General features: G+C 41.2%; 1 protein-coding gene across 3 annotated transcripts in view; it reads right to left on the bottom strand.

The window, feature by feature from the left end:
- Positions 1 to 17501, bottom strand: part of SAMD3 (sterile alpha motif domain containing 3) — a 50291-nt gene extending 32790 nt beyond the window's left edge. For 2 of the 3 annotated variants that reach the window (XM_028125329.1, XM_028125331.1), the window contains exons 1-4: positions 17397 to 17501; positions 17053 to 17152; positions 16174 to 16363; positions 13177 to 13284 (exon numbers count right to left, since the gene is read on the bottom strand). In XM_028125329.1, the coding sequence (XP_027981130.1) occupies positions 13177 to 13284; positions 16174 to 16363; positions 17053 to 17131 (377 nt within the window). In that variant the 5' untranslated portion in view covers positions 17132 to 17152; positions 17397 to 17501. The remainder of the gene's footprint in view (positions 1 to 13176; positions 13285 to 16173; positions 16364 to 17052; positions 17153 to 17396) is intronic. The other variant, XM_028125330.1, reaches the window with a different exon arrangement.
- Positions 17502 to 19379: the final 1878 nt, after the last annotated feature.

Here is a 19379-nt window from a genome sequence, read left to right as displayed (position 1 = left end):
CAGGGCCAATGCTTTTCAACAAAATACCACAAAACAACAAAATGCTGATCCAATGGCTCTCAGTCTTGGGTATCCAATAAAATCAACTGGAAAGCTTTTAAGACAATATTAATGGCTAGGATTGATCCCAGTCTAACTGAATCAAAGTCTCTGGAACTAAATACTCAGTTTATATGTAGAGTTTATATATGTAATATAAAAACTTATAATAAAGTTGATACATCTACTAAATGACATAGTCATTATTGCATATGCACTAATTTAAAATTTTTTCATGAGGTTCTCATGAAAAAGCTCATTGATTCTGAAACGTCTAACATTTTTTAGTTTTCTTATATTTATTTTTTTAATTTTTAAAAAGTTTTTAATTTAAATTCAATTTAATTAACATATACTGCATTATTAGTTCAGAGGTAGAATTTAGGGATTCATCAATTTTGTACAACACCCATTGCTCACTACTCCAATTAGAGTGAAAAATCATTGAATTTTGCAGACAGTAGGGAGCTCACCTTGGGTAAGGAAGATGGCTCTATTAAGAACAGGTCAGGTTTTACACAACTCACAGGAATTGTGTAAGACTGTTGAATCACAGACCTGTACCTCTGAAACAAATAATACATTATATGTTAAAAAAAAGAAGATAGTAGGAAGGGAAAAATAAAGGGGGGGAATCGGAAGGGGAGATGAACCATGAGAGACTACAGACTCTGAGAAACAAACTGAGGGTTCTAGAGGGGAGGGGGTCGGGGGATGGGTTAGCCTGGTGATGGGTATTAAAGAGGGCACGTTCTGCATGGAGCACTGGGTGTTTTACGCAAACAATGAATCATGCAACACTACATCAAAAACTAATGATGTAATGTATGGTGATTAACATAACATAATAAAATAAAAAAAGATATAACATAAAAAAAAAGAACAGGTCAGGTTGAGCTCTAGCTCTCTAAGGAAAGATTTCAGTGCACACAAGACAGAGGTTGAGCCTTGGCAGTGAACAGAAGACACATATGTGTTACACAGGAGCAGGGACCATTTCTTTTATCTCCAGCATAGATAATTTTGCTTTAGTAGAGTTCGTGCACAATGACTGATGAAAGGATGAACGTGGTCAGCTGAAAGGAGTGGTTATCTGCGAATGGCTGAATTCAATTTGTTCTCAACATTCAGTGGCTCCTCACTGCATTTGCTAGCCGGTTATCCAACTCACCATCTAGGCTCCAAATATGTCCTTCATGTCACTCCCGTCTTGCCTTTCCTTAATCTCTTGCACATTAATATCTTCCCAATGACTTCGTAAGACGGCCTCCTCAAAAGTCAATAACAGTTTCCTAATTTACAAATCCAGGGCCTTTTAACACTGGCCTTTTTCAAGACCTTTCTGACCACATATAGCACAATTGACCACTTTTGCACAGCCCCCTTTTCTTTCTCATTTTCCTACATACTATTTTACTTGCCTCCTTTCTTTCTATCCAAGAACTCATTTGTTTTATTTGCACACTTATTCATCCTTTATCTTCTACGAGAGTTTGCACATGGCTTGGTCTTTGCCCTCTTAATCCTCAGTTTTGATCTACGCTTTCTTCCTCATACAGCTCATTCATCCCCCAGGGCCTCAACTCTACATGTTGAAGCTACATGTTGAAGCTACATGTTGAAGGTTTATAAATCATCAGTAATCTTCTCTTTTCTATGCCTCAGCCTCCATCTCCAGCAATTTGTATATTATTCATTTCATACTCAACACATCTAAAATAACGTATAATCTTTTGAAGCCCCAATCCCCAATGAGGCTATAGTAGGAGATAGGACCTTCATAAAAATAATTAAGGTAAAGTGAGCCCCCTGATATACAGAATTTGTGTCCTTATAAGAAGAGGCCTCAGAGAGCACACTCTCTTTCTCCATCATATTGGCCATTTGCAAGCCAGGAAGAAAGCTCTCAACAGAAACCAAATTGTCTGGCACTTTGATCTTGGACTTTCCAGCCTCCAGAATGTAAGAAATAAATTTGTTGTTTAAACACCCAATCTATTTTATTATGGCAGCTGAGCTGACTGACACACCATTCCAATTTCCATGTGTCTTTCATTGTATCTCTTTCATTGTATCTCTTTAGCAACTCAGACTTAATACTTAAAATGTCTTAATTCTTCAGATCTGGGTGTCATGAAAATTCTTCTATATCTTATCTCTTATATTTGCCTGCTTCTCTCCATTGTTCAGTTACTACATTTATCCAAGCATTCATCACTCAAATGTGGACCACTTTGCTAGTTGACTAGCAGAGTTCTGCTTTTGGAATGGCTTAATTAGCTCACACTGGACAAACTATCCTATGAATGATAACTATTAGCACTGGACAAAATACAAAAATAAACAAATAAGCCAACAAAAATTATCGGAAAACACCAGAAAGTAGAAAAAAAGCAGGCAGATTCTGAAAAGAATCTACACTTGCAAGAAAAGGAAGACGGAAGGAGTTCCCTTTTTATGACTTTTGGTCTGAAGGCAGGTCTCAGGCAGTGCTGCTCAAAACTCTACTAAAAACCTGCAGTCTTTCTGGACTACTGAATTAGTGGACAGAGTTTGGCAACCTTCTCTCCAGAAAGAGGAAGAGAATCCTCAGAAGGAGGTAGCTAATAAGAGGGAACTATGAATTCTGTGTATAAACTGTCCAAATCTTTGGCTGATCTAGAACTACGCATGTTCATAGCCCAACTAAGAACAAGAAAACTAAACTTGAATTTGAGCTGATCCCCAAGACAGTTTTCAGTTTGAGTCCAACCAATTTTGTTGCTTTGCTAAAACAAACTAACCAACAATCAACACTCTTCTCGTGAATAGTACAGAATCAAGAGTCTCCACATTGTGACATTCACGATGTCTAAGATACAATCCAAAATTATATAATATAAACAAACAAAAACCCCAGATAAGTGTGACCCTTTCTCAAGAGTAAAAACAATTAATAGAGTCTGATGCTGAGATGATCTAGATGTCTGTGAGGACTTTAAGACCACTAGTATAACAGTGTTCAGTGACTTAAAGGAAAATATGCTAGAGTGATTAAAATAATAGGACATCACAAAATTTGAAATTAAACAATAAACTAGATAGGATTAACAGTAGAATTGACATTATATAGAGAAGAGTCAGTGAGCTTGAAGGCAGAGCAACAGAAATAATCCAATCTAAAAAATAAGGAGAAAAGAGATTGAAAAACAATATGGTAATAGTGCATTTTTTAAATTCCGTGTTGTTGTGTTTTATCCCCACAGTCATAAAACCTTCTCCTCTTGATCTTCTGTCTCATTTCACTTAAACACTGATATCATCATGTCAGTACAGCAGCCAGCTGGAACTGGTTAATGGCTTCCAGTTTACTCCTTGACCCAAGACATAGCCCAGGGACCCAGTATACTAAAGCAGTCTTGCTTGACATAGTAACCATGCCTAAGAGAAAGAAGCAACTCAGGTTCTAGGCCCATGGCTCCTGGTCTAATTGAATGACCATAGCAAACTATGCCAACTCAGACCTGGCCATCTGAGGTCTAGACGTGTTAAAAAAGCTGTTAACGATGCTATTCAAAAGCAACATCTCTCTGCAGCTTGCCAGGCTCCCAGGTTCCTACAGAGAAGCTCTTCCTAGCACCCAGTTGCCCTGTCATGATAAGAAAATGGATGCCCAGGAGGAATATCCATAAGAAAATTATCTCCAGAGAGAAGACAAACAAGATATTCAAACCTAAAATAGAGCTGAAAAAGAATCATATCACATGGAGAGTGGGCTATTGCCGGCCTCCCACATTTGTCCTAATCATATAACAAATTTTGCCCTAATATGATGAACCCTTGGACTATCACTTCAACTCTTGTCTTTTGAAGCAGTTTATTCTGAAGGACCACTCAACAGGTTATCTGTCTGTGACTGACAACTGTCACAGTGACTGGAGACTATAGAGAAGGTCAGCTGTCTCTGGGCTTATGTGATCTGATAACTGGACAGCATGTATGAGCCACATGCAGTCCAAATACCCAAGAATCCAGCATTTGGGCAGACTATTCCCTGCCTGTAAAAGAATTAAAAATACCTCAGGTACTGAAAGATTGCTGGGATTAGACAGAAGCCAATGTGGAAATTTCACTGCAAATCTAAAAGTCCCATAGTTTAAAGACCAAGTGTATGGAAAAGCTGAAACTTTGTCTTCAACACCTGACCATGCTGGATGTTTTGCCTTTTGTGATTCACCATGCAAACTTCACCCTTTTCCCAATTGTTATAGGCATGATACTCTTCCTGTTTCCTTATAGTGTAACCCATACTTTTGAGTGACATGGGTGATTCAGGATTCTTCTGTCCCTAGCAAGCAGATATTAAGCATTGAACACAGTAGACAGGCCATCGGGGACCCAGTGTACTATGTTCATCTCTTTGACCAATAGCATCTTCAGTATCTGGTCTCCCTGAGAATAGAGTTACTATTGCCTATTTCTAAGGGAAGGTCTGAACCAGGCTCGTCCTTGAATTATCAGCCCTTTGAGTTCCTGGAACTCTCTAAGGAGAGGAAAATAAGCATGATTTACTAATATATTTGAATGTAAAAGTGTATGTTTGGAAGGAAACACCTAGAACTATTCCGTGCAATAAAACCCCATTTAGAGCTATTGATTGTTGGCAGTTATTTTATCCCCCTGAAAGCAGATTCTCCCCTTGCTTCAGGGAGAATATAAACTCTTGAACCTCCAGACCAGAAAGCTTCAGTGTTTTTTTATGAATTAAAACATACTGAGAGTCCAAAACTATTGCTTCCAGTTTAGTGATCTGGTCTTCAAGGAAATTTTCTCATTCTCCCCTTTGTACATCTCCACAAATAAAACAGGTGATAGGGTTCTTAGAATCTGTGAACAAAAATAAAATTCATGGTGTATAACTTCTGAACATCCCAAATTTGAATTCATCATCATCATAATTAGGATCATTTGTACTATGGTCCGATGTTGTGCTATCCTATCATCAGCTACTCTCCAATGTGAATGCTCAGATCCAGCCAAAAATCATGCCTTCTGTATCTCCAGAACACACTACACATGTGTCAGCCATTCTCTCTCTCTCTCACCCAGCAAGCCTTAAGTTTCCCTTCATTCTTCTGGGCTCATCTTAAGCTCTCTCTTCAGGTGGACTCTCCTCCACTCTTCTGGCTTTCAGGTGGTCTTCCTTGTCTGCACCCCCCCACATGGCCTAGTCCAGTGTTGGCTCCATGGGTTTCAAACTAAGTCTTGCCTCCTTATCTGCTCTGATTTCCCTGTGAATTTGTGGAGTGGAACAGTTTGTAACAAAAATGTTGTAAAAGATTTAGGAACATTTGAGAGAGATCTAAAATATTCAATGTAATATTCTATGACAGATAAAGGCGGTCTTCTGTTCCATACACTTGTGTGTTCACACATAAAATTGATATCTTTCCAAAAGGAGAGTTCCGTTACATTAAAAACTGCCCACCTATCTCAAAGGAACCATTGGCTAGAAAGGCATCAAGCCAACGTGCCAGCAACAAGAAGGGCCACATAAGTCCTTATGTTTTGAGATACGAAAACCAGTGGGGCCCAAATCCTAGAGAGGCAGATCTGGGCTTGGAGCCAAGTCCTCTGTAGACACAAAAGGTATATAAGAATTAGACTGCAGCTGTGGAGAATTACCGAATGCTCAAACACACTCCTCCCCCCCGCAAAAAAAGCCTCCCGTAGGAGTTTATCTCAGTGTCTCACCCGTCTTGAGCTGCATCCCGTGAGGCTTCTCTCCAGAACCAGGGGCAGAGTTTGCATCACTCTCATCTGAATCCTGGTTGACTTTTGGAGCCACAGTCATTTCATGAATCCCCCCTGCTTTTTTAAACTTCAGAGCCCAAATGGCACCTTTCTCCAAGGGCACCTGCTTAGAGATCACTTGCTACCTTCAGGAACCTTGATGTTTTTTTAATCTTATAAAATAGTATGGCTTTCTGGTTCTCCAGGGACAAATGGGGGCCCTTTTCTGTGAAGAATGTCCATTCTGGCTACAGGACTTGGTCTTCATATCTGAAGTACCACCAGGGGTAGTCTTCCCACCATTGGTAAGGAAAGTGATGACAAATACTATGTTCTCCAGGGACTGGACTGAAAGGTAGTGTCCTACCAGCCACTTTCTTTTGAGATCTTATTTTCATTTTATTCTTCTCCACACCCAAGCTCACAGACTTCATACACTGACAATGTTATCTATTGGCATGCCCAGCTTTACATGTTCAACTCCAAAGCTGAATAGCATGTGACCACAGCATCATCTAAAGGCTGAGATGTTTTGGGAACGTAGAAGAAGAGGAAGGAAGCTATTGAAGGCTTAGACATCTGTTTAAAGAACTTGCTGTCATCTTAGCCTAGAGAAGGAAAGGATGTTATATGTCTCTTCAAAAGAGTGATCACACTTTACCTAACTACAAATGACACAGAAACGTTGCTCTGTGTTACGTACCAGTGCTATGGCGATCGCCTGCTTTCCTTGAGCTCAGCAAGACTGATAAGAAAACAAGGCGAGCAAGAAGTTTGGAAAAGCTGAGTGAGGAGATACATGGAAAAGCTCAGTGAAGAGAATGAACAAGGTGAGGTACCGCCTCTGGAGACAGTGAACAATGTCCAAGACGCGCCTGGACCGTGAAGGAAATGTGCTCTTCTCTTGCTGGAACTGACAGTCCCCACCACTAATTCAGAAAATGTTTGCTCCACATTCTCAGCATTTTGATGTTTGCTTTTAATTTATGTTTTATAGCTGCGGGCTTTCACATCTGCCATTTAAACTGTCAGACTTCCAGAGGAATTTAGTTTCTGAAGTGCATGTGTGAACACATAATCAGACATAAAACGGGGGTAGAGATGTGAATGGCATCAGGCATGTGCTGTGGCACAGACAGACAGACTCCTCTCAAATTCTCCCCGTCTTTGGCAGCCAGTGTGAGATTCAGAGACCCAGCAGCCTTTGGGGCTCTGACTAATCACAAAAAGAAGCCTAAAATAAATAAATATTTTATGTCTTCCCATTGCTCAATTCCTCTTGTTACTGACACACTTACAAAAATCCAGAAACTTCTAGCCTTTCATGACAGTCACAAAAACTCATAGATAGGTCTCATTCTCATTATGTACTAGAATTGTGAGTGGAACTTTATAAAATACTGATGGACAGGGGGCACCTAAGTGGCTCAGCAGGTTGGGCATCCAACTCTTGGTTTTCGCTCAGGTCATGATCTCTTGGTTGAGCCCTGGGTTGGGCTCCGTGCTCAGTGGGGAGTCTGCCTGAAGATGCTCTCCCTCTGCTCCTCTCTCTCTCTCTCTCTCACAAATAAAAACATAAATAAAAAAATACTGATGCACAGGCCCACAGGTCCCACCCTGTCTTAGTTTGAGCTGCTGTAACAAATTACACTGGGTAGCTGAAACAACAAACATTGGTTTCTCACAGCTCTGGGGGCTGGCAGTCTGAGATCCAGGTGCCTGCACAGCTGGGTTCTGGGTAAGCACCCTCTTCCTGGTTTGCAGAAGCCTGTTCTCCGGTTGTGTCCTCACATGGTGGAGGGAGAAGCAGCAAGTTCTGTGGCCTCTTCTTACAAGGGCACCAATCCCAACCATGAGGGCTCCACCCTCATGACCTAATTACCTCCCAATGCCCCCCTTCCAAATACCATCACGTTGGGATTAGAGTTTCAACATATGAAGTGTGGAGGGACACAGACAGTCGATTGTACATCGCCAGAAACCCTTACTGGCCTCGTGCCTTGCTACTCAAGGGTAGCCCTAGCTTTGGCATTCCCTGGGAACTTGTTAGACATGCTTAATCTCAGGCCCCACCCCTGACCTATGAAATCAGAACCTGCATTTTAACAAGACTCCCAGGTGATCTTCAAGTACAGAAGAGCTTGAGAAGCACTGGTCTAGGGCACTTGTATCTTTTAAATCCTGACGGTGAACCTGAGGTACAATTGCTCTGCTCATGCCCATAGCACAGAGCCTCCTTACCTCTTACCACCTCCCATAACTCCATTTTCTCCACCTCTACCTGTCACTTTCCCAAAATACCTCACAGAATCCCTGATACCGTTTCAGGTGTTTGTACGTCGGCACGGGCTCTTTGTCTCGCTGTGGATGTCTTTTTCCTTTACTGCCCTGTCTTCCTTTAGCTGAATTTCTAATCATCTTTGAAAACCCTCACTCAGTTTTTGTGAAGTATCCCCTCAGAGGCTTTCTCCATCCTGGCTTCTTTGAAAGTCTTACTTCTTTCCCTCCTGTACTGTGTCTGTCCCCTGAGCCTTCCTGCTTCTCTCTCTCTTTCCCATACGGCAGTTGTCAGCTGACATGCCAGTCGTGTCTACGAGACGTGGAGGTCCCCTGGGCGAGGACTAAAGCGCCCTCCACCCCCCTCCCCCAGAGGCTGAATCACACCGAGCTCATGGTGTGTGTATTCAGGAACTTTTGCACTGAACAAAAAGGGGGAGAACAGTTTAGAATTCAAGCTTACTTTAGAGCTCTGAAGACTGCATATTAGATTTAATGGGAATGCGTAAGAGTCAGAGAAACATTTATCAAGTGTCTCAGCCCAATTTCCCCTGATTCTGCAGTTCCTGATTGTCCGGGCCCACAGATAACCTCCCCTGAAGGAAATTTCAGTTCTAGCTTAGTGAGCCAGTATTCCTCATTTCATCTGGGTCTGTGCTCAAGCGTCACCTCGTCGAAGTCAAAAGACTTCCCTGAAAATACCGTCTGAAATAGAACCCTCCTGAATGCTCACATGCACGCACGCACACGCACGCGCACACACACACACACACACGGTGCCACTCACTCTCTATCCCACCTCCTTTTTTCTTTGCATTAATGATCTTTATAACACTTAAATATGTTATAATGGAGTGTCACATTTATTTGCTATTTTTCTCCCCCTTTGGAAGGGGGGGGCAGGAGGTTTGGTCAGCTTCGTTTGCTACTATATCCTCAGTGCTGACATCAGGGCCTGGCCCAGAATCAGCATTCTATAAACATTTATGTCTGAAAGGAATGAATGCACCATGGCTTGGGTAAGAAATCTTTAAGTCAGTATTTCCTGGGGTGTGTTTTGTAATGTTAATAGATTTTATTTTATTTTATTTTATTTTATTTTATTTTTCTAAAGATTTATTTATTTGACAGAGAGAAACACAGGGAGAGAGGGAACACAAGCAGGGGGAGGGGGAGAGGGAGAAGCAGGCTTCCCGCGGAGCAGGGAGCCCGATGCGGGGCTCCATCCCAGGACCCTGGGATCATGACTGAGCCGAAGGCAGACGCTTAACGACTGAGCCACCCAGGTGCCCCTGTTAATATATTTTACACAGAGAAAGAATTCGGGTTTGAACAAAGTCACATGGGTTTTCTCACTGTAGGACTCCTCATAGCATTTACCGTGTTTGTGTACGCTGGGAAAACTCCGATTAAGGACTAGAGTTACAATGTAACACTTCCAAAGCTCAGATCCTTTACGTATAGATATTCTAAACACCTTGTCGGGGGAGATGGTGGGCTCCTGCATTTCCCTCTGAGGGATTCTTGCTCCACTGACCTGTGACAATTTATCACGTGTATTGTCTTTGGTGCACTTCACTGAACCGCCCCGTTACGCGCTGGATAAGATGCGCAGACGACCCCGATGCCCCTCATCTGGCTGCGTGTGTGATCATGCCGATGAACAACACATCAAGTGGGGACCCACTGACGTTTGCCTTACTGAGCACAGGCAGAAAAGTGAGATCATTCTGCATCTCCAAGGAAATGTAGACCAATGACACAAATCATTAAAATAATTTCTAAATATGCATGAAACCATGACTAATTTATAATTATGCCCAAAGGGAGAAGCAAAACATCTGCACACATATACCTAAAGTTTAAGCAAAGTGTTTCTAAGTAGCATTTAGGAAACCTCTACCTCTTTGATTTCATGCTTTATTAAGCACTAAAAGGGAAGCAAATCGTGTAAATGAAAAACAAGGGACTGCATTGCAAAAAAAAAAAAAAAAAAATCTCTTTCCAAAGGGTCACCAACGCATGTTGAAGATGGGTGCTCATAATCAGGGAAGGGCATTTAAGCAATTCAGTCAAGAGCATGGTATCACCTATCCCCAAAGACACCTGCAGTGTGTCACAGTACCCTAGTGTTTCCCTGGTTCACAAAATTCATCCACTGGGACACACATATCTCTACTAGAGACTTTTCAAGGGCCAAGATCAGGTGATCAGCTTGTCTCTAGAGCCTTCTTTTTCTTCTTGTTTGCAAATAATCTAGGTGGAAAGCACACAGTCTTTTTAGGGACCATAGAAAAAATATCACAAGAATAATGACAGCCACCTTGTATGGTGTGATAATGGGTGCCACGCACTTGAAAGTGCCGTCCCATTTGGGCGTCAAGAACTGCATATGCAGGCGGGTCTTCCCATCCTGTGTTGTGCAGAGACCACCTGGCAAGCAAACGGAGGAGTCAAGATTCCAGAGCACGTGTGTGCAGCCGAAGTGGACACTTGTTCCACGATCTCTCCCCATCTCTTGAGAGCAGATGGCTTCATGAAAGCCTTGTAGCCAAACACCATAAGGTTTCTAGCCTGTCCCGAATGAGTGACATATTAACTCTGGAGTTTAACTCTGTTACAAAGTCAGCATACTTAACACGAATTGTATCAAGGGATCTAAAAAGAAATTGATGCTATTCAAATATTTATCCCACCCCATGGAGATATATTCAGTCTTTAATTGGATGATGCATCCTCAGTTCAATTTAAAAATTCCTCCTTAGACTCTGTGTGCCAAGGACTGTGAGGACGGTGCCAGTGCCGTGTTTACAATGACAAAAAGGGCGTGGTTTTGCCCAGGTGTTTTCCAGCTAATGAGGGAATAAAGACGTTAAAGTGATCAATTCCATTGCCTCCTTTTAAAAGTAAGGCAGGAGATACATAGAGGATACTACAAATAGAAGAAGGGCTCTTTGCCGGGCCTGGAGTAATAAAATGGAGGGGCTTGTAAAAGAGAGCTTTTGAGCTGAATCTTCAAGGATGAGCAGGCCGGGAAGGAAGAGGACAACACAGACACAAAAACTTTGCAACAGGCCCTGCATCGACACCTGCTGAAGGAATAGCACCTGAGACAGAAGGGCAGGAGGAAGGACAAAGGGATGCAGGCTGGCTCCAGTGAGTTTAAATCACACAGCTGGACGACAGAGCCGCTGTCTGAGACAGGATGTGGGAAAGGAATCTTCTGTCTGCCCCCCTGACCCCACCCAGGCATGGCTCTGGATAAAGGGCAGGACCAGAGTGAAAATATTTAAAATAGGTGCATTGTCTTTAATCTGCCTCTGCCCACAACACAGCTGGTTGCCCAAGAGGGGACATGTGATCCATGCTGGACCCCTCAGTTTCTCCTCCTCAGATACCCAACAAAGCAACACTGGAAGACTGAGTCGGTTGGCTGGGGTGACCTGAGCTGTTTGCAGGGAGAATTTCTGTTGGAGTCAGTGCTACGGCAAGGTAGTCATATGTCAGCCAGTCTGAACAGCGCAGGGCAACCACGAGTAGTAGGATAAATCCATCCTCACAGGGAGAAGCAAGAGAAGGAGGCCGACAAGGAAAGCAGGACAGAGACGGAGACGGCCATCACATGGCTCCATAAGGGGAGGGACAGCTTCCTCCGTGCCCAGGGAACTTGCAGGCTTTGCTGTGGCATGCTGTGAAATGTTTTTCTTACAATAGACTCCCCTTGTCTTATGTTAGTTTGAGTGGATTTGTGTCTCTTGCACCCAAGTGTATACTAAGGCAGGGGACATGAGGTCACTTTTTGGACACATTTAACTCTGAGGTGCTTGTGGATAGAGATGGGCAGCAGGTGGTCAGAGAGATTAGGAGAGACTTAATGATTACAGAGAAAGATATGGGAGTATCGACTCTGGTTTCCAAACCCTCCTATTTCTCTCCATTTCCAGGCCAGTTCTGTGTTTTTCTCCCCCTTGCCAAGTGCTATGAAGGATGAGAAATACCACAAGGAACAGAGGTGTTCCTTTGACCAGCCATATGAAAAAAAAAATGGCAATAATCATCCTTCCCTGCAGGTATCACAGAACTGTTATGAGGATGAAATGTCATCAAAAGGCTTAGAAAAGAGAGGGGTGTCTGGGTGGCTCAGTCAGTGAAGCTTCCAACTCTTGATTTTGGCTCAGGTCATGATCTCAGCATCGTGAGATCGAGCCCCGCATCGGGCTCTGCACTCAGCCTGGGGTCTGCTTAAGATTCTCTCTCCCTCTGCCCCTACCCGCCCCCCGCAACCCCCACTAGGGCTCTCTCTCTAAAAAAAAAAAAAAAAAGAAGAAGACTTAGAAAAGAGAAAAGACCTACAGAACCCATAGAAGGCAGAACCCATATAAAGCACCCCGGCCCCCACTTGACTATTGCCTGATTATTCTGCTATGCGAGTTGACGCCTCTCCTTTCAATGACAGTACATGTAACAAAAAGCATTTGTTGGTGGGTGACTGAAAACCACAAGCATCATGACCGATGCACGAACCACACAGGCCAGGTGGCCGGGAAATGCCGTATAGGCTGCCATGACTCTGTACCACATCTTTGCCACAATTGCCCTCAGGACTTTGTCTGACTTTCATATTCCTGGATCTAGTTCTCTAGGTTTATAGTTGCCCTTTGTTCCAATGTAGCCCATATATGGAAATACTATACCATGTAAATTCCAGTGTAGAAATACAAGGAAATGTTTACCAAAGCGGTGTCTCCATCAGGAACAGTCAAGTTAAGACAACCACAACTACAAAATTCACAACAAAACTGAAGACTCCACCAAAGGCATACTCTATGGGACATTATTCACTGAATAAATAAACATGTACTTGGAAGGTGCTCAATATCATCTCAACATTTCACTTTTCCAATATAAGGATCACAAGTTTTCATCTTCATCTTTTACCAAATCTCTTCATCACTTGATAAAAGATTCCCTTCCAGCAAAACAAAAGGTTCCCACTTTAGAAATGCATTTAAACACATGAAATCTCATAAAAAATAAAGACAAATATTATCATTTGGCTTTACAACGTTTAGAAGTTAGCAACCCCACCTCTGTTTCAGTACTCTTTGGTCAATTAGTCCATTATCAAGGTTTTTGGCTGCATAGAAAGACGGTGTCTGCTTCCCACGGTTGGCAGGACTAGGGGACTCTTCATCCCTGTCACCAAGAAAGAAGAGTTGTGTTAGGAGCTATTCAACAGGAGCCACAACTGTTGAATCTCATGGCAGCTCTGAGGGTAGAAGACAGCCCATAGTGACACCATAATCTGTGTCTACCTTCCAGCTCCACGTTAAGGTTATGACTAAGAGAACTGAAACAAAAAGGACACTCTGGAGTCAAAACTCACACAGTGGTTCATATATGCCAGGAGGTAGACTGATGCCTGTTCTCAATACAGTTTGCACCAGTCGGTCATATTGTAAGTGGTGGTATGGCAATCCTTTCCTCTTTGAAATGGTGGTGAGAATAGAATGCATCTTTATTGGTTAATATCCCTATTCCGCCAAAAAAACAAAGTGATTAAATCTACATCAGATTCCTTCTCCACTCCCTGCCATTTTGGGGGGACTTTTATTATCTGTGGAATCTAATACCCTTGGAACCAGAGTCCACTAACTCCCTCACTTTACGAGTCGTACAACTGAAGCCCAGAAGGAAAAGCAAGCTGCCCCCAGCCTCAGGCTCCTCAGTAGCAGCGCCAGGAGTTGAGCTCACCCTTCTGACTTTCTGTCCTGTGATTTCTCTACCAGCTCCAACAAGAAAAACCACCAAAAAGCAACTGCAAATACTCCTACCTATTACATATTTCTGTGATTTGCTTAAGTCCGAATAGGATGCCAAATATTCTGTCCAGATGTGGCCTACAAATACTTTTCAAAATAACATACTAGGCAACCATTAGCCTTTAAAAGAAATCTGCATTCAAGTTGAAACCCATCTGCAATCTCTGATCTAGAATGCCATTATCGACGCTTAGAAGGAGTCTTAAGCACCATTTAGTCTACCTAATTCATTTTGCAGTTGAAACTAAAAAAAGCCAAGCAAATCTCCAAGGTTAGATGAGTAGCTATCATCAGAACAGAGGTTTGAAATCAAGTGTTTTGATACCTAGCTTCAGGGTTCTTACTACTACACCCAGTTTCCCATCTCTAGTAAGCACTTCTTGAAAGGGTCTAATTAAATAACATATTCTCATGCCTCTTTCCATTATCATGACTCCCATGCGACAATATATTTGTCACATGACAATATATTTGACAATAAGCAAATATAGGCAATAAGCACTTAAACCAAGTCTAACCAATAACCCCACCTGCAACTGTGGCTTTGTACCAGATTAATTTAACCAATACTTAAAGTGAATAAGCTACTTACTGGGTAAAGTGAAAAGCCCCCACTCATAAATCCCTGGACTACCAATGTTCCAAGTCTTGGCTACACTTGCAAATGGCTTTCTTAACCAGGTTAACAAAGTTTAATATTTAACATGAGACTGCTCTGAAGGAGGAAAGATTTTCTCAAAGATTATGATACAACCAACATCAGTGTGAATTAACATGAAGTTAGGTAATGTATTACTTTTCGCAAGCTACAGATGAAGCAACAGGAATGTCAACATTTAACATAATCAATCCAAGGCAGTGGTAGAACCAGGAATGAAGCCCAGATTTCCTGGCAGTCCAGCTAGTTCTCATTTACTGGAGAACATTGTAAACTGATCTGCAGTGGAAACAAGGCTGTCTGCTTTCTTCCAAGCTGTGCCTCAGGCAATATCAAGATTCCAGTCAACTGAAGGGAACTTCCAACTCAGAAGTCCGACTCATCCAAGAATGCTGGGAAATTACTTCGAGCGCGATTTGAGGTTCACACCCACCCTTTGCTGAAAAGGAGTAAAAGCATGCAATGGGAACTTCATCAAAAGTCACATATTGAAGAGTGTGATTTTACATAGATATGTCAAAACGATGTTTAGGAGAAATCCTTCAAATAAATCAGATGGCAGAATCTTCAGGCCAACCATGGACCACTCCTTCAAGACCACCTGTCCCCCTCCATGTTCCAAATATCCAAATATTCTAGGAATTAAATTATTTAGGCCAAGTCTCTCTAACATTGTATTGCTTATCAAAGAGCAAGACAGCCATATATATTATCACAGGCTTAATCTGAAAGACTAAAGACATAGAATGGATTTTATCAAACATCATCATCCTACTTTAAAAAACTAATGAAAAATCGGTGTGCAGCAATTATTTAACCCTAGAAACTTGGCAAAAAGTCTCAAATATGGAAAAACCAAGTCAGAATGCTTGAAATGATCCCTGGGGCATAGATTTGTAAAGTGACCATTTTAATTTTGTAATTCCTGCTATCACTCCTTTTCATTGCAGAAGTGAGTGATAAAAAAAAAAAAAGACAACAAAACCATCCCTAAACCTCAAAGGCACCACAAATTTTTCTACATGATTTTTGTGGGATGTGATCATAGCATTCAGTAAGAATACCCCTGGGAAATTAGAAAACTCATTGTGGCAAGAGTCTTTAGCAAATTATACTGCAAAAGCCTCTAGAGGAGAATATAAATTAGTTACTACAAGAAATTCTTGGCAAATAAATAAATACATAAATAAATAAATAAATAAACAGTTTGGGGGAAAAGCAAAGGAGCAGTAAAAGATGCCTTTCCTAAAACCTGATTTTAAAAAGACCCAAGCTGCAGGAGGCAATTTGCACTTGTGTTCTATGCACACTCAACCACTCGCTACAGAGCTTTCTATATAGGAACTCTCAATTCATAGGACTTCCCTAACAACTGGAGTCAACGTTCAAAAAGCAGTGCATTTAAAAAAAAAAAAAAAAGAAAGATGTAGATTGGTTCATAAAACTTTGGAAAAGTGTCCTTAATGAAGAGACTAGAAATACTGTGCATATAATTTGCCGAAAATGGTCACAGTTTTCAAAGAGTCTTAACCCCCACATGTCATGCTATAGTCCTCATCAAGAAAGCACAGCATCAAAACTAAGGCCATTCAGGAACAGACTTACTCTGGGTCTGCTCCTGCTTGAGCATGAGGGGCTGTTTCTCTAGGGCTTCCAAGGGACCCCAGTCTTTGACTCTCCTGCTTATATTTTTTAATTAAATCCAACAGAACAGCCTGGTGCCCAATTTTCTTTACCAGTTGCTGAACCATCCGATCATTAAGTGCTAGAAGAGCGGCCCCACTTACTTCTTCCTCTGGGAAAAAGAAAAAAAAAAGATGTCTCCACATGTTTGCCCGGTAAAGCACCACACACACAGCACTCTGAACAGGCAAAGTCATTTCTGGGGTTGAAAGGACCATCTAAACTTGTCCTCTTAAGTTATAAAATTATCTCTCTTTTTGACAAAGAAAGAACACCCGTGACACCACATCATTCCCAACCAGCTCCTAAGAAAGTATCCGAACAGGGAGTCACAGTGAAACATTTGCTTCCCCGGGGGGGGGGGGGGGGGCCTCCCCCCTCCGATTATTCTCTGTAAGAGGCATTGTTTTTATAAGAAAAAAAAAAAGTTTCTCAGAAAATCATTCTTAAGAGTACCTCCCAGGCAATATCCAATACTTGTAAATCCAACAATGATCAGAACACAGGCTGCATTCTTTAAGGACAAAAGCAGTATCAAATGCAAATAGCCAAGATGTATTTTGAGTAGCTCTTACTATTTTGCTTTATTTGAGTTCTTTTTCGAATATTACATCCTCCTCTGGATGTTAGGTCAAACGCAAACTCTGCCACAGTCCGTAAAGAAAGGGAAGTTTCCCAAGGCAGCAACTCCGCACCCACATTCGCATGCATTAGGCAACAAGAGTAATTAATTATCAGTAACAGAGGACATTCAATATGTAGGCTGCTCTGTTAATATTTTTCAAAGTGTAAACAACTCACCTTGAAACCTATGAACTAGCTCTCCTAAGTTTTTCTCCACCAACCAACTGCAGACCTGATCAACTGACCAGGTTTCCATGGCTGTGTCTTGTAAATACACCTGTAGAATAAAAGGTCAAAGAAGGATTCTTCAGTTTTTCTTTCTGATTGTTGTTCTTTTATTTTTATTTTTTCCCAGTCAGCTCCTCCCTTTGCCAGACTCTTTGAGACTCTCAATACAAAGCTTCTTTAAGATTACTCTTTCCCGAATACACATCTAAAAGTTGCTAATAAAACAAATACTCTTTTAAAAAATGAGACCGGTTTGAACCTATTTCCTAGTCTCATTTCTCGAATTTCTTCACCTTCTACTTTTTTTCCACAGGCATCCCTCAGCTTTACTAACAGACCGCCAAAGCCGTACAATGGTACCCAATCCTGTACCATTAACACCCAGGTCTCTTCACAAAGAAAAGAAAGGTGTGAAATTCACCACTACTAGGCTCATCAGGAAGTGGTTGACATTTACAAAAGGGGTGGGCAGGGGAGGAAGGGAGGAAGGATCAAATAAAAGCCTGACAGAGATTCTTAGTAAACCAAGACTGTTTAACCCCTTGTAGAGCCCAGCTAGGAAAGAGCTTCTCAGGCTTCTGATTACTTTGGTTTAACAAGAGGAGGAAGTAGGAGCCAGATTTCTCAGGAGAATCTGAATGTTTCTTTCCTTCCTTCCATTAATACTCTTGTATATTCTATTCAGTACTAGAACTTTATCAAACAGCATTATGGTTGGTAAGATAACAAGGAAAAAGAAGCACGTTGATTGAGAACTTTAAAAAAATTTAGCTGGGCAAATTCAAAATAGGAAAAGAATGAAATATGTTAATGATCGTTAAGTGAAGGATGTGTATATAAAGTTTGCAAGATACGTTCTTTAACTATTCAGTTATTTTTACATGCCGCTATTCTGCAACTGCTTAGAAAACTTTAACAATTATGTCAATTTCAGGGACCCTTGCTGGTTCAATTGGTTAAGCATCTGCCTTCAGCTCAGGTCATGATCCCAGGGTCCTAGGATGGAGTCCCCCATCGAGTCCCCCATCGAGTCCCCCATGGGGCTCCTTACTCAGCAGGGATCCTGCTTATCCCTCTGCCTGCCACTCCCCCTGCTTGTGCACTCGTGCATTCTCTCTCTCTCTGACAAATAAATAAATATCTTTAAAAAAAGTGTATCAATTTCAGTAATTTTTAAAATTTCTCTTAGCAGCTCATTCCCTATTTTTTTTTTATAATTCAATCCAAATTACTTTAAATGGACCAGGGAGGAACTGAAAAAACTTAAAACATTTTCACCTTTCAGCATACTTTCTATTTCATATTTTAATCTAAATGATGCAGAATTTACTTGTACATCGAGACACTGACTCTTCTATAAAGACCACACAAAGCTACTCTTAGAGAAATGGAACCATAAGGAAAGATACAAATATTTATTAGATTGTGTATTTAAATTTTATTGCTAGAAGTTCTCAAAATTAATATTATTGTATTTTTCATTTTTGTGGATTTGAGTCCGTTAGAATTTCCAACATCACAGTTAGCAGGGCAGGGAGGGAAAACATGTTTACCTTTTTCATACTGCAACAATCTGAAAAGATAATGGTCTTCAAAACTCATTTCCTGGAAAACAAGTCCATTTCAAAGTAATAAGCTACATTCTCATATGCATTCACAAACACCAAGCTGCCAAACTGAAAACAAGGGTTAAGTATAGAAGAACGTCTTGCTGAATTACAGCAGTAGATTTAATTTGCTAAGACAACAGTAGCCACAGAACTCCTCCCTTAGGCTAAGCTGCAATAGCACGGTGTGAAAAGTCATTATTTGCGAGACTCTGGTGTAAATTAAAAAATCACACCTTCCTGTCACACTTCTGGCTTCCTTGTGAAGAGTAAAGCTTTTAAAAAATAATAGAAAAGAAAAGAAAAAAAAACCCCACAATTCGCTAAACTCCAAGATTAAAAGGTATGCAGAGCAGAAGATACCGCCCCTGTGGCCATCAACGGATAAAAGGAAATTTGAAAATAAAATAAGTGCTTGGAAACCTCATATTTTTAAATTCCCAGATATTTACCTAATTCTACTTCCAGGAAAAACAAAACAGTTATAACTTCATACATACATACATAATCAGATTAAAGAAGTGTAGTTTTTGACCATTCGGTTTTCTGAATATTTAAGAAAATAAAATAATATCACTTCCGAGACAAGGTAACAACTTTAAGTAACAACTTTGCATCTTCTCACATAAATAATGGATATATTATTTATGACCTTACACCTCATAGAGA

This window comes from Eumetopias jubatus, unplaced genomic scaffold (assembly GCF_037043125.1).
Source record: "Eumetopias jubatus isolate StellerSeaLion01/CBP00866 unplaced genomic scaffold, mEumJub1_p1.0 scaffold_6, whole genome shotgun sequence".
NCBI classification, from domain to species: domain Eukaryota; kingdom Metazoa; phylum Chordata; class Mammalia; order Carnivora; family Otariidae; genus Eumetopias; species Eumetopias jubatus.
This window is presented reverse-complemented; position numbering and strand designations above follow the sequence as displayed.